This window comes from Somniosus microcephalus, chromosome 9 (assembly GCF_052327205.1).
Source record: "Somniosus microcephalus isolate GS21.2 chromosome 9, FLI_Smic_1.0, whole genome shotgun sequence".
Taxonomy (NCBI): domain Eukaryota; kingdom Metazoa; phylum Chordata; class Chondrichthyes; order Squaliformes; family Somniosidae; genus Somniosus; species Somniosus microcephalus.
Genome location: NC_140995.1, coordinates 177,643,882 through 177,658,001, shown reverse-complemented (window position 1 = coordinate 177,658,001; position 14,120 = coordinate 177,643,882). Strand labels below are relative to the sequence as shown.

At 43.5% G+C, this 14,120-nt stretch overlaps 1 protein-coding gene across 27 annotated transcripts in view; it reads right to left on the bottom strand.

Moving 5' to 3' along the window:
• The window catches only part of eya4 (EYA transcriptional coactivator and phosphatase 4), a 496,999-nt gene that overhangs the window by 37,590 nt on the left and 445,289 nt on the right, over window positions 1–14,120 (bottom strand). For all 27 annotated transcript variants that reach the window (XR_015079577.1, XR_015079576.1, XM_085997581.1 and 24 more), the window contains one exon: window positions 4,166–4,255. Coding sequence is in view for 25 of the 27 variants with exons in the window: in XM_085997581.1 (XP_085853707.1) it covers window positions 4,166–4,255 (90 nt within the window). In the remaining 2 variants the exon portion in view is untranslated. The remainder of the gene's footprint in view (window positions 1–4,165; window positions 4,256–14,120) is intronic.

Below are 14,120 nucleotides of genomic sequence, written 5' to 3'. Positions count from 1 at the left end.
TAAAAGGGGCAAATTGTCAAAATGCACCTCATTAAGTGTCAGATTGGCCCAGTAGTAGCATTTTTGCCTCTTAGTCAGAAGGTTGTGGGTTCAAGTCCCACTTCTGGGATTTGAGCACAAAATTTAGGAAGATACTTTAGTCCAGCACTGAGGAAGTGCTGCATTGTCGGAGGTGCTATCTTTCAGACATTAAACCAAAGCCTGTTCGTCTAGATACATGGATGTAAAAGATCTCATGGAACTATTTGAAGAAGAGTAGGGGATATTTCACAGTGTCCTGGCCAACATTTACCCCTCTATCAAAATCTCCAATTATTTCCTTGTTTTATGCAAATTGGCTACCACATTTGCCTATAAAAAAGTGACTACTCTTCAAAAGCAATTTGTTGGCTGTGAGCACTTTGAGATGTATGAGGAAATGAAAAGTTGCTACATAAGTGCAAGATCTTTCTGTCTTTCCCCAGCTGCCCAATAGCCTCCAAGGGAAGCATATCCCTGGATCATCCTAGTATAGAATGTCCCTGGCAGAAGATATTTAATGGCTGTAGCTCGCACAGGAAGCAGTTGATGGGCCAGTAGTTCCAGTGTTGTTCCTGCCAAATGATACTTTCATTGTCAAAACATGATAGGTCTACTTGCCTGGAATGACAATTCAATACATAGGAACAGGAGTAGGCCATTGAGCCCCTTGAGCCTGTTCTGCCATTCAATGAGATTATGGCTGATCTGTGACCTAACTCCATATACCCACCTTTGCCCCATATCCCTTAATACCTTTGGTTAACAAAAATCTATCAATTTCAGATTTAAAATTAACAATTGATCCAGTGTCAACTGCCGTTTGCGGAAGAGAGTTCCAAATTTCTGCCACCCTTTGTGTGTAGAAGTGTTTCCTAATTTCACTCCTGAAAGGTCTGGCTCTAATTTTTAGACTATGCCCCCTAGTCCTAGAATCCCCAACTAGTGGAAATAGTTTCTCTCTATCTACCCTATCAGTTCCCCTTAATATCTTGAAAACTTCGATCAAATCACTTCGATCAATACAACCTTTATAAGCTGCTACCAAAAGTGACAAACTGTTTCCATGTCACAGCATTACAAGAGCAGGGATCTTCACTGAGAACCAATCATAGACTTAAAATTCATGTACAAGTACAACTCCGGTAATCCGGCACCCTCGGGACCAGGCCGGTGCTGGACCACTGAAAATTCCGAACCACTGAAGGTGTCGAAAGTCACCACAAACACCGCCACCACCTGCTCCTCCTCTTCCTGCTGCTGCCCTCCCTGTGCCGCCACCGACCCCGCCGCCCACGGGCTGCTCGGGCTCGGGCTCCATCGCTCCGCCGAGCCGTCGGTGATGCTGCGCGGTCCAGGCGCTGATCCTGACCCAGTGGCGGTCCTGGGACCCGAGCCGGACCCATCCCAGGGAGGGAATGTGACAGCAGGACCTTCCTCGTGCCGGACCACTGAAGGTGCCGGACCGTCGGGTGCCGGATTACTGGTGCACTACCTGTAGTATTTTATGACTGTTTTGTTGTTACATATTCACACAGTAATCATCACAATATTACAACGAAATGTAAGCTAAAAGAACAACACTGCATGTGAACATGCATCTGACACCACCCTAAAATATTTTTGTTCATTAAATTGAGTGCTACACTGTATTTAAATCTTTTGAGATGACATGCAAGGTAATACTATCTATCATTTCATGTTCCCTGTCAGTAAGGAGATAAGTTTATTTCCAATGGCCGATGGTAACTAACTGATCACTAAGACCGCCTACTTCCACTTCCGTAACATTGCCCGACTCTGCCCCTGCTTCAGCTCATCGGCTGCTGAAACCCTCATCGGTGTCTTTGTTACCTCTAGTCTTGACTATTCCAAAGCTGTGGGAGTACCTTCACCACACGGACTACAGCGGCTCAAGAAGGTGGCTCACCACCACCTTCTCAAGGGCAATTAGGGATGGGCAATAAATACTGACCTTGCCAGTGATGCCCGCATCCCATGAATGAATAAAAAAACGCATTCCTGGCCGGCGTCCCATTTTCCACCCTCTATAAATATAAGCTCATCCAAAACTCTGCTGCCCGTGTCCTAACTCGCACCGTCCCGTTCACCCATCACCCCTGTGCTCGCTGACCTACATTGGCTCCGGTTAAGCAACGACTCGATTTTTAAATTCTCATCCTTGTTTTCAAATCCCTCCATGGCCTCGCCCCTTCCTATCTCTGTAACCTCCTCCAGCCCCACAACCCTCCGAAATATCTGTGCCCCTTCAATTCTGGCCTCTTGCACATCCCAATTTTAATCACACCACCACTGGCGGCCGTGCCTTCAGCTGCTGAGGACCTACGCTCTGGAATTTCCTCCCTAAACCTCTCTGCCTCTTTACCTCTCTTTCCTCCTTTAAGGTGCTCCTTAAAACCTGCCTCTTTGACCAAGCTATTGGCCATCTGTCCTAATATCTCCTTATGTGGCTCGGTGTCAAATTTTGTTTGATAATGCTCCTGTGGAGCGCCTTGGGACGTTTTACTATGTTAAAGACAATTTGCTGTTGTTGATGGAAAGTATTAGCTACACTAGGAATGAAAAAGGGAGCACACTTTTTCCAAAATGCTATCAGTTAAAAAAAGCTTATTTTAATTCATATTACAGTTGATGGACAGTACATAAACTTGTACAATAAGGGCACATTTTAATGGTATCAGAACTAGCACTTCCCATGTTTATAATAACTATGCCATAAATAAGTAGCAGCACATGTAGATTCATACAGAATGGAAAGTGTTATTGTACTCAGGCTAAAATCATTATCAATGGTTTAATGCTCAAGCATCTACATTCCCCTCCAATGGTGTTGTTTCATTTAACTTTCTACAGCTGCAGCCTACATTTTCCATTCAATATCATTCAATTCAATTAGCATCCTTGTGGTAGGATTACATTTAATTTGATGAAAGAAGGATTCCAATACCATTGCTCACCATTTGCCCAGTTTCCCTGCTCTCTGCTTTTGTAACAATAACATTGGCTAATTCCTAAAACTCGGTTAAAACCCTTGATTGCTTCCTCTTTGTTGTGCTACTGACTATTCGAGGTGATTTATTTTACTGTGGTTCTTTTCACTTCATTACAATCACCATTTCATCGACAGTCGTTCATTTCCATTGTTGCATAATATATGTGGACTGCATTATTTACTTGCGTACAGGGGGGTGCTGTATGGGGTTAAGTGATGCTACTGCCTAACATGAATACTTAATAGCTTTATTCCCCCTTCTAGCCTCAGTCGAACAGGATTGATGTGTAACTGACACCGGATTTCTCAAGTACAAAACATTCAGAGCACAATATACTGCCATTTTAAACTTATAAAGTACTACTCATTTTCTCCTCAGAAGAAATGTTTCACTCAAATGTAATCCTTATCCTTTGTTTTACACCCTTGATGCCAATGGCACTCTTTAATCAATCTCTGAGCTGCTGGAGAGGGAAAGGGCAAGACGTGGGATGAGCTTCTAAATCTCTTTTTACTCTGTTATTGAGGAGGAATGCCCTTCCTCCATGAAGCACTAGTAAGTGCCCTGGCTGAGAACTGGCAAAGTACATCCAACAAGCAGACAAGCTTGAGTGTCAGGCAAAGCTGGAACTTGAACTAATGGCCCCCTGGCTGGAAGTCAAAGGCTTAACTAACTGAGCTATCAGGCAGAGGCTTCGCAATCATTTTAATCTTTTCTTTTTTAATTCCTTTGTTTAAAACAAATTCACATACAAACTGACAAGTCAATGTAAATCTGATATATCAGTTATCGAGTCAGAACAGAATATAGAATCATTCTTTTTCTAAATCAAATGAAGAATTTCCTCTGAATAATTAAAGTCATTTACCATTTGAATGCTGCGAAACAACATTAATTTTAATGACGTTTGTATCAACCAGTACAACAGGGTTTGACATAATGAACAGAAAACATATGATAGGAACACATACAATTCACATTTGCCCTTTAATCATCAAAAGGCTTTAATTAATCCCAGTGAAAATCATGAAACGTGAAGTTTGACAGAGTTCCCATAAAACTGAAAACATATTTTGCAAACTTCTGAACACTAGCCAAATTAACTTCTTATGTAGACTATAAAATATTCATACCTCTAGATCATTGAAAAATAAATGTGTGTCAGCCAGATTGAAAATCATTTCTTCCATTCGAAGTCCAAGTGTAACAGCTATAGGTGGATCCTGAAAAACAAACATTTCCATCAGAACCAGCATGCTGCTTTGTAAATTCCAGAGCTCACTACACTGTACCCACAGCCTGGATAAATAATGAGAATGAGGCAGTGACCAAGAAACAGCACTTCAGAGTTTTACACATAAATTTACTCGATTTGCTTCTTTTAAAACCACACACAACTTCTTCACTAATGCAAAATACAAGAAGTAACTAAAAAGAAAAAATTCCTGTTATCAAATGGTAAATTTATGTTAAAGGTGTGTTAAATTATCAAAAATAAAAACAAAAAATGCTGGAAATACTCAGCAGATCAGGCAGCATCTGTGAAGAGAGAAACAGAGTTAACGTTTCAGGTCGATGACCCTTCGTCAGAACTGTTAAATTATCCCCTGGTTCAGTAATAAAGGGCTGGATTTTACCAACCTCGGCAGGTCCGTGGCAGGCGATGTCAGTGGTGAGTCCCGGCCTCGCTGCCGGCTCCAGCCCACGGTCCAAAATGATTTTCCCCTGATTGGGCTTGTTAAGCCCGCCCAGCACGTTTGCCGGCCAATTGAAGGAAGCGGGTCTGATGATGTCATTCGATGACGCATCATCAGCCAGTTTCCTTAAAGGGCCCATGCGCAAATTAATTTTGACATTTGTGCTGTCAGTGTTCTACAGCATTGAGGTGCTGCAAACACTGACAACCACTGCACAATGGTGCAGGGTTGCACCCAGGCTCTCCCATGACTCCCTCCATATGCTTATAGAGGGAGTCACAGCATGCAGGGAGGTTCTCTTCCTTTCCAATGGGCGGAAGAGACCTCCCCAGGAGATCAATGCAGCCTGGTTGCACATTGCACAGGAGGGCACAAGCAGGGATGTCGTAAGGAGGACCAGGCTGCAGTGGCGCAAACCTTTCAATAATCGCAGTAGATCACGAAACATTACTGCAAAGTCACACTCAACCTCATCCTGCTGTGCCGCTCATCACATCCCCATCACTCTGCCTTCCCTACCCTACTCCTGCACATCCTTACACCAAATTACCTTGTACCTCCACACATCCCTCTCTATCTACATTATCACTTCCCCATCTCATTAGCCATCCCTCACACTCACCCTCATCCTAGTCCAATCATACCAACTAACAACACACAAGGGTAGGCACTTGTGTGTTTTAGCCAATGTTCATGTGAGGTTTCTGTTAATGTGCTGTCAAACATTGAAATTTTTATTTTCAACACTTTGCCTTCTTGGACAGGTTTGTGTGAACTTTTGGAAGTGGCTTAGTGAGTTGCAGTGAATGGTGAGACATAACAGTACCCCCCACAATGGTGATGAGTGTGAAAGGAATGGTTTGAGCATTGTAGGGATGCTTTAGGGTGTTGGTGCCAACCTGGCATATCATGTGGCAGCCAGGGTGTACAGCATCAAGTGAAGTAAATCTGGCCATGGTGAGGCCATCCCTGGTGTCACAGGCAGCAATGTGTTTGGGTGCTGATGCTCTGTGTCCTGTGCAGCATCAGTTGATTGCAAAGAACGTTGGTGTTGTTGTTGGTGCTGCTGGTGTTGGGGCTGATCGTGGTGGGAATCTGAAGACCAAGGTGAGACAGTATAAACTGTACCCATTTTGATGTAATAGATGGCAGGTGAACTTGAGATGACAGAAGCGATCTGTCAATGGTGAGAGAGGTTGTTCCAATGAGGTGACACTGCTCCAAACACTTGCAACTTGCATACAGCTCAATCTGTCTTCCAAATGCAGTAAGCAACAGCTTCTGAGCTTGGAAAGTAAACAGCTGTGAGATGGGAGCTTTTATAGCACATTTGCAGCTATCAAGTAATGAGATAATTCCATGACCATTTAACTCCCGCCCTGCTTACTTGACATGATCCCCGAGCAGTGTAGACCCCATTGGCAACCTGGTAAACTCTGAAGGTGAGCTCAAAATAGCTTTTAATCCTCTGTTAACAAGGTCATAATGACCTGAATTGCCTCCCCTGCCGCTGCGTGTCGGGTCTGCTGAGCGATGACAGACCCGACATTTGGGAAAGGCGTGTGGCGGCGGGTTGACAGTGGGGCCCTGACCCGCTGTCCAAAAAAAACATTTTCTCACCTGACCCACCACCGATCGCGCCCGCTGACCCCCACCCCGCAAAATTCCCCCCGAACTCTCAGGAACGCACTATTTTGAACTGCGCAATTTCAGTAACATCTGACTCATTAGAATGTACATACAGCAGATTAGCCAATCAGAATGCATTTACAACAATACTGCTGAGCCATCTGTGAAGCTGCCAATAAGGCCCTTAGTGAACTGGATATTGTGAATCTGTCGTGTGCCATATGCATGCCTCCAATACTTTTAACTCTGATGGGCTCAGTTAAAAACATGTGGGAAACCAATGTGCCCAAATTTCTTTGCTTTTTTTATGCCCGTCTATCGCTCCCTGCCCATGAATGTATCTTAGCTCATTATAATGGCTCAAGAGCCGTACATGCGAATTTCCTGCAGTTATGCTGGTTCAAAATGTGTGTAAAATTAAGCGCTGAATTTTAGGCGCAGCAGGAAACAAAGTCATTTGTCTGGTGTTTTATTGCAATTTTTTGAGTGATTTTTAATATTTAGCCTCACTGAGGTCTGCTCTGTATTTTCTGTTTCATTCAATTTTTTTTTATGGCATCAACATATGTCACAGTAAAAATTGAATGGCTTCCACGATTGTATAATCTTAAACATGCTGTGCCTAATGCGCATGAATGATAATCAGATGGCTTGAAACTTTAATTTTCACACTTAAAGGAGGAATATATGGTGTGAGTTTGTTGCTTTCCTTCTTGTTCACGCTGATTTCTGCTTGTTTACGTCCATTTACTAATTCGGGCAGGAAATTCGGGTGTAAATAGACATCGGCAAATTGGGCGCACGAATGGGCATAATTTTGATGTAACTTCCTGATTCCACCCCATTGCTAATTATGCTGTTTTAACCAAATACTGGGCGGTACTTTCGAGTGGCCCTTTATTATTTTTCTCACATCGTGTGTTTAAGAACTTGGTGTGGTGCGAACTGGGAGGAAACAGCAGCTTATTGGCATTTCAACGATTTACAAACTGCACATTTAACACAATCTAAACATTAAACAATAAAAAAGCAAACCAAGAAATATACCCACCTATGAACTCTAAAGTGGCAAGTTTGAATCTGCGTACCTTCCTCTTAAATATGGACTCATGAGGTTGTGGGGCTTTCAGGCTTATTGCTCTGATATAATGAAGCTCTGAACACTTAAAAGAGCCAATATTGTGAATGCTCGTTATTGGTGGGGAGTCTTGCCTGCTACGCACATCGTGAAACTACATGCTACCCATGATTTTCCACTCACCCATTTTTGGATAGAAAATTGTTGGCAGTGCACCCGTCATTTCCCGATATGTGTCCAGCAGGTAAGAACCTCCGCCATCAGCATGCATTCATAAAATCAGCCTTAAAATGTTTACGGTCTGGTTGCCATTTTGAATCAAGATGGTTAACAATGGTGCGATAGGGAGAATGAAGAGAGATTAATATAGTTCAGACTCACTGAAAGTGAAATTGTGGCTGTGGGAAGTGAGATCAAGGCAGGATTAGTGGGGGTGATTTTGTGACTGGGGGGAGCATTGGAGGCGGGACTGCTGCTTGTCGGGTCGATGTCCCGCCTCCAACAATTTGTGGCCAACCCACGCTATTTTCCCTTGATTGACTTTGTTAATCCCACCCAGTGGGCTTAGCAGGCCAATTAAGGGAAAGCTGGTTGCAGAGCACGTCGACGTATGATTTTTGACAGATGAATTGTCATCGTCTGACAGCTCTGTGAAACTGTCATACAGTGACATCCTCTGCAGTTTGATGAGGTCTTGCATACAAGACCTCATCAACCTTCTTTCTTTTACAGAAGTGAGATGGTTGTTGCATCTGAGAATGCAACGGCCATCTCTCATCTGCAACACGGAGGTCCGAGACTCTCCGCGTTCAAACCGACTGAAGCCTGCAGGAAGAAACAAAGGTAAGTACACTTTTAAAAACACTTTGCACTTACCTCATATACTCACCTCTACACTCTTGCACCCATCACTTACCTTCACACCACACTTTTGCACCCCCCGACCCCCGCAGACTCAATACTTGTCTCGCTGAGCTGGCATGTTTTGGAGCCTTCGGGAAGCCCACACTTGTGAGGGCAAAAAGGGGATAATCCTATCTTCTGCCTGTTAACTACCTGTTAACAGGCAGTTAATAGGCTTTAATCCCTTCCTGCTTCCAAGGAGACGGGACCTGGCGCGGGATGGCTACCCGCCTCCTGGGAAGGCGGCATGGAGGTGGGTTGGGCACCCGCCCCCAAATTTTGCCGTTTTCCCGACAGTCCCACCTCCCCAGGGCTGACAAAATCGCCCCCAATGTTTGAGATCCATGAGATTATGGCCTGGGTAATTAGTAATTTCCAACATTAGAATTTGAAACAGCAGAAGTGGTAGACCATAATTGGGTTTCAAAGCAGAATTTTCAGCTTTGAGTCCCAGTTTGATGAATAAAGTGTGGAGCTTAAAGGCATCATTACATCTCTAACTCTAAAATCTTAATTGAAACTTTTTCAGCCTAGATTGAGATCAATATGGCTTTTGATGTAGACACTTAAAAAATTACTAAATAAATTAAAAACAATACGAGTTATCAAAATAAATCGAGTGGCCAATTAGAACTTCTGTATGCAGCAAAAATTCTAAACAAATGAACGTAGTCTCCTTTGACATCTATCCTGTTCTGCCAGGAAAAATTATTTAAGGGTTTAGCGTTTTAAAAAATTCTGTGGGCCAACTGGTACTCAGCTGCAAAAACCATCATCAAACAGAGGTCATAATGGGTCAACTACCGATCTTCATTGTTTGTTGTTATGGTAACTAACCGAAAATAAAAATATATTTACAGTACTACCATAACATATTTTGAAACTCTACAAATTCGGTGGCGCCCCTCTCGCCTGGGCGCTGAAAGTACCGCCACGGAAGGAGCCACGAGCGCCAGCCAGAAATTCAGTTTCAGCGCCCCAAACGGAAGCGGGGCACTGCTCGAGGCGCCCCGCATCCCTCTTGGGGCACTGCAGCTGAAAATCGCAGCGCAACGTGCCGCAGCGCCACACACTGCGGCACGGCGCGCTGCGGTACTGCAGGCCTTCCTCCCCTTCTTAAAGGGGAGGGGCCTGCTGTAGCGTGATCAGAGATCGCGAGTGCCGGCAAAAGAGCCCGGCACCGAGGAGAAGTGCCGGGCTCTTGGGACACAGCCGGCACAATGCGGGGGGGGGGGGGGGGGGGCTCAGGAGGCCAGGGACGGCGGCGCGAAGAGGTGCTGGCAGGCGGCCACCAAAAAAAATGGCCGCCCCGCACCTCCTTTAATTAGCGCCTCTACTGCCGCAGGTAGGCCCCCCTGAACCGGTCGCAAATTGCGACCGGCGTTACAGCGGGGGGCGCTACCAAATTTTGCGATCAGGGCGGTAGCAGGGCGCTGCGCACACCGATGACGTCATCGGTGGCGGCGCAGCGCTACAGGCTAATGCCGCCATTAGCGCCCTGCTAAATTTCACGGGAGGCATAGCCAGTGGCACTAAACCCACTAAGTGCCCTCTTTGGGCGCTAACTGGTGGCGCAGCCCACCGAATTTCTAGGCCAATCTTTTGACAATTCTTGTATATAAACCTAATGAAAAATTTATTTTTAAATTAATCCATTACACCTGAGCAATATAATTAATTGTAGGATAAACTGTTTTGCTGTAAATTGTGCAAGCATTTTTTAAAAAGCACTCGAGGACAGATGCATGGCAGATGCAGTATAATGTGGATAAATGTGAGGTTATCCACTTTGGTGGCAAAAACAGGAAGACAGATTATTATCTGAACAGCAATAGGTTGGGAAAAGGGGAAGTGCAACGAGACCTGGGTGTCCTTGTGCACCAGTCGCTGAAGGTAAGCATGCAGGTGCAACAGGCGGTTAAGAAGGCAAATGGTATGTTGGTCTTCATAGTGAGAGGATTCGAGTACAGGAGCAAGGATGTCTTGCTGCAGTTGTACAGGGCCTTGGTGAGACCACACCTTGAGTATTGTGTGCAGTTTTGGTCGCAAGGATTGTCTTGCCATGGAGGGCGTGCAGCGAAGATTCACCAGACTGATACCTGGGATGGCAGGAATGACGTATGAAGAGAGATTGGGTCGATTAGGCTTATATTCGCTAGAGTTTAGAAGAATGAGAGGGGATCTCATTGAAACTTATAATATTCTAACAGGACTAGACAGACTAGATGCAGGAAGGCTGTTCCCGATGGCGGGGGAGTCTAGAACCAGGGGTCACAGTCTAAGGATAAGGGGTAAGCCATTTAGGACAGAGATGAGGAGGAATTTCTTCACCCAGAGAGTGGTGAACCTGTGGAATTCTCTACCACAGAAGGCAGTTGAGGCCAATTCATTAAATATATTCAAGAAGGAGTTAGATATATTTCTTAAGGCTACAGGGATCAAGGGATATGGGGAGAAAGCAGGGACAGGGTACTGAATTTGGATGATCAACCATGATCTTATTAAATGGCGGAACAGGCTCGAGGGGCCGAATGGCCTACTCCTGCTCCTATCTTCTATGTTTCTATGTTTCTAATCTACTGTGTTTAGTAATTTAACTTTTTGTAAAATTTAGAATTTTTTAGGTTTTTTTTATAATTGGGAACTGAAAGGCCTAAATGACATGCTCATTTGTTTCAATTCTACTGCTATGATAAGTACAGCAATTTTTCCTACTAAATAATACCTGTACACCAATATTGTGAAGAAGAAATATGTATTTTTAATGATACTTGTTCTTAGCCTCTTCTAACAGCAATTACATTTACTGTGCCACAGTTTTATTTACATTTTGGCAAGTTGGCCATTATTTTGACATTGTTTTTCACAGACTGTCTCATTCTCATTTAATGGCTCAGTAATTCTTCCTGTGTACATCTAGTAAAGTATTCCAAAGTACTCTTGAAACTGTCACTTCACTAGATAAAATATACCACATACCCTACAGTCAATAGCCTTCATCCTCCCACCTATCCTGTTACTGCTATATTAGCTGCAGTTCTCATTCTAACGTAAATCCTGAGGAGTGAACTGTGTATGGTAATAATTAAAAATTTATTGATGTCTAGACAACTGGAAGATTCATTGATACCACTCGTTCCGTGGCTGAGAAAACAAGAGACCAAATTACCTCTGGGTTATGCATAACTAATTCACTGGTTCCCTGATCACTGTGACTTGACATTTAGATCCTTTGCAACATATATTTAAAGCAAGCACTTTAAACAGTAATGACTCAATTATATAGACCAGCATGCCAAAATCATACTTCAATTAGCGATCTTTGGTATTATCCATCATTCTCCTTCTCCAGTTGTTACAGTTTTTAGTGCTCGACCAAAGCATATGTGAATGCCTTATTCTGATGTTCTGAAAACTGTACTGTAATTCCCAACCTGACTGAATATACCCCCATGAGATGTCCAAACATGAAATTCTAAATAGTTGGATTCATCAGTGCCTTATCTATGGCATTGCAGGATTCCTAAAAGGAAGTGGAGTGCTTGATTTAGCACACCACTTCCCTCTTGGGGCGCGGAAACTCAATTTTGCGGTCGCCGGCGCGAACACTAGAGTTAGCGCCCAGGCGATGATGGTGCCCCAAAATGGTCGATAGTGAATTTTTCCCCCTTTAAACCTAATCGGTCTTTGGCAAAAGCTTGAAATGGGTGATATTGACGGCCCAATTTACACCGTGACTTAGCTTCTTTTCCACTGACTTCAATGGAAAAGAAAATTGGGCGATGTGTAAAACAGGCTGCTGATTTGCTACCGTCTGTTTTGCATAACCGCCTGAGACCAAGTTCAATCACAACGTCTTCAGAAATGAGTGTCATTTCTAGGTATTAAGCACATGAAAGGTCATGAAAGCCAAGTGTGTTTCAGTCACTTCTTAACTGTTTTTGTTAATTCTTCTTTTGCTGGTGGTAAGTCTCTCATAAGACTTTGTGGCAGGAACAGAGTGAGCAAGCAGTTAAAATGGAGCGGCTCCACTTCCCGCTCCGTTTCTGCCAATTTCCGATTTTAACGGCACTGGTTTTGGCGGTAGATGATGCGCCCACCTGACTCAGGTGGTAGCCTCATGAATAAATGCTAATCAAGGTTCTATGACGCCAATGGGAACCTGATGGCATTTTAACTGGGGCTTGTGCTGGGAAGCCACTGTAGCTTCCTATCCGACCTGGCAACTGACTTCACAGGTTGTCAGAGAACCAGATGCAGCACTGTGCTACCTGCTGCAAGGACATCTGCAGCTATCAATCAGTATAGAGCTGGCACATCTACTGCTAGAAATGGTCAGTGTGACCTGACACTTGGCTTCACCTCCTTACAGGCATGCTGCAATGCTGACTTATGGGGATGATGCGATGTAGTGGCTCAAAGGGCAACCCTCATGAAGCACCACCTCTACATCAGCAGCCATCAAAGTCGGTGGGGGGCGGGATCAGTTGCTGGGCTGCTCCATCAATAGCCTGCAGGCAAACACCTTGGGTGTCATTTTGACTTTGGCCGATAGTGTAAAACAGGAGAACTCTGCTGCCCGTTATACATCTCTCCTTCGATTGGCCAAAGTCAAAATTACCCCCCCCCCTTGTATTTCCTTTCCCTTCATCTTTGTCTGTCATTTCTTAGTCCTTTCCCTATCAGCCTTGACAAAGGTTGTCAATGTGTTGAAATGCCTGTGAGCCTTTCCAAAGGCTTTCTGAATTTTTGTCACTTTTATTTACACCATCCCTTTAAATTTCACTTACATGCGATTTTCCACTCATCAAACATGGTCTTGGAGTTAGGCATAATTATGATAATGAGCTGACCTCTGAAAACTGGGTGGAAATAGTGCACCTACTCATAAAACCCAATTCTAACTGTTTGAGTGTAAATTACAAGTACATTGGAAAATGCAAACTATTGTTTTATGATAGCATCATGAAGCTTTAGATCAGAGGAAGGCTGGGATTAAACATGTGTTAGATGTGCTATCTAGGTAATAAATAATTCTAAGAGAAAAATCAAATATGTGGATAATTAGCATGAAGTAACATATCATGCCAATTTAAAAATAATTGTTTTTGAACTTTTAATGCCAGGGTTTGGACCTTACAACTAAAAATCTGGGCATTTATAAATGTAAAATTATATTCAATCAAAGATATCCTTTCATAAAATAGGAAAATCAGTGACATACAGCAGGTGTTATAGCACTGTATATTGAACACGTTCACTAGATAACTGATGCAGATTTGTAAAATATACCATCTGACATGCTTTGTACAATCTGTTTATTATACACCTGAAACAGATTTTCAGTTAAAATACAGTTTGGATACTGGGTCACCTACATACCATGTACCTCTGATATCCAGAATTAACCTAAATATACTTTCTAAACCTGCACATTAACATCATGTGTGTTTCTTGAACTTCTTCCAAAATAATACTAAAGCCTGGTTTATATCAAAGATCTGCCAAACAATTGTCAGAGGAGCTGGCATCAGACATCGTCCAGAAATACATTAATGCCGAACGGAGCTTTGGTGGGAAAACTATTGATGGACAACTGCTTCCTGTACCTTTCCGCAACCTAATTGTGACTCATCACTACACAAGTGATCACTCAGGTACTCTACGCTCTGACATTTGTTGACATTTCTGAAGGTTGGTTTACCCTTCATTAGAAACAAACTGACTTTTTCCAGCAAACTTTGCACACATTTCAAACACATCCGATTGACGAAGGATTAC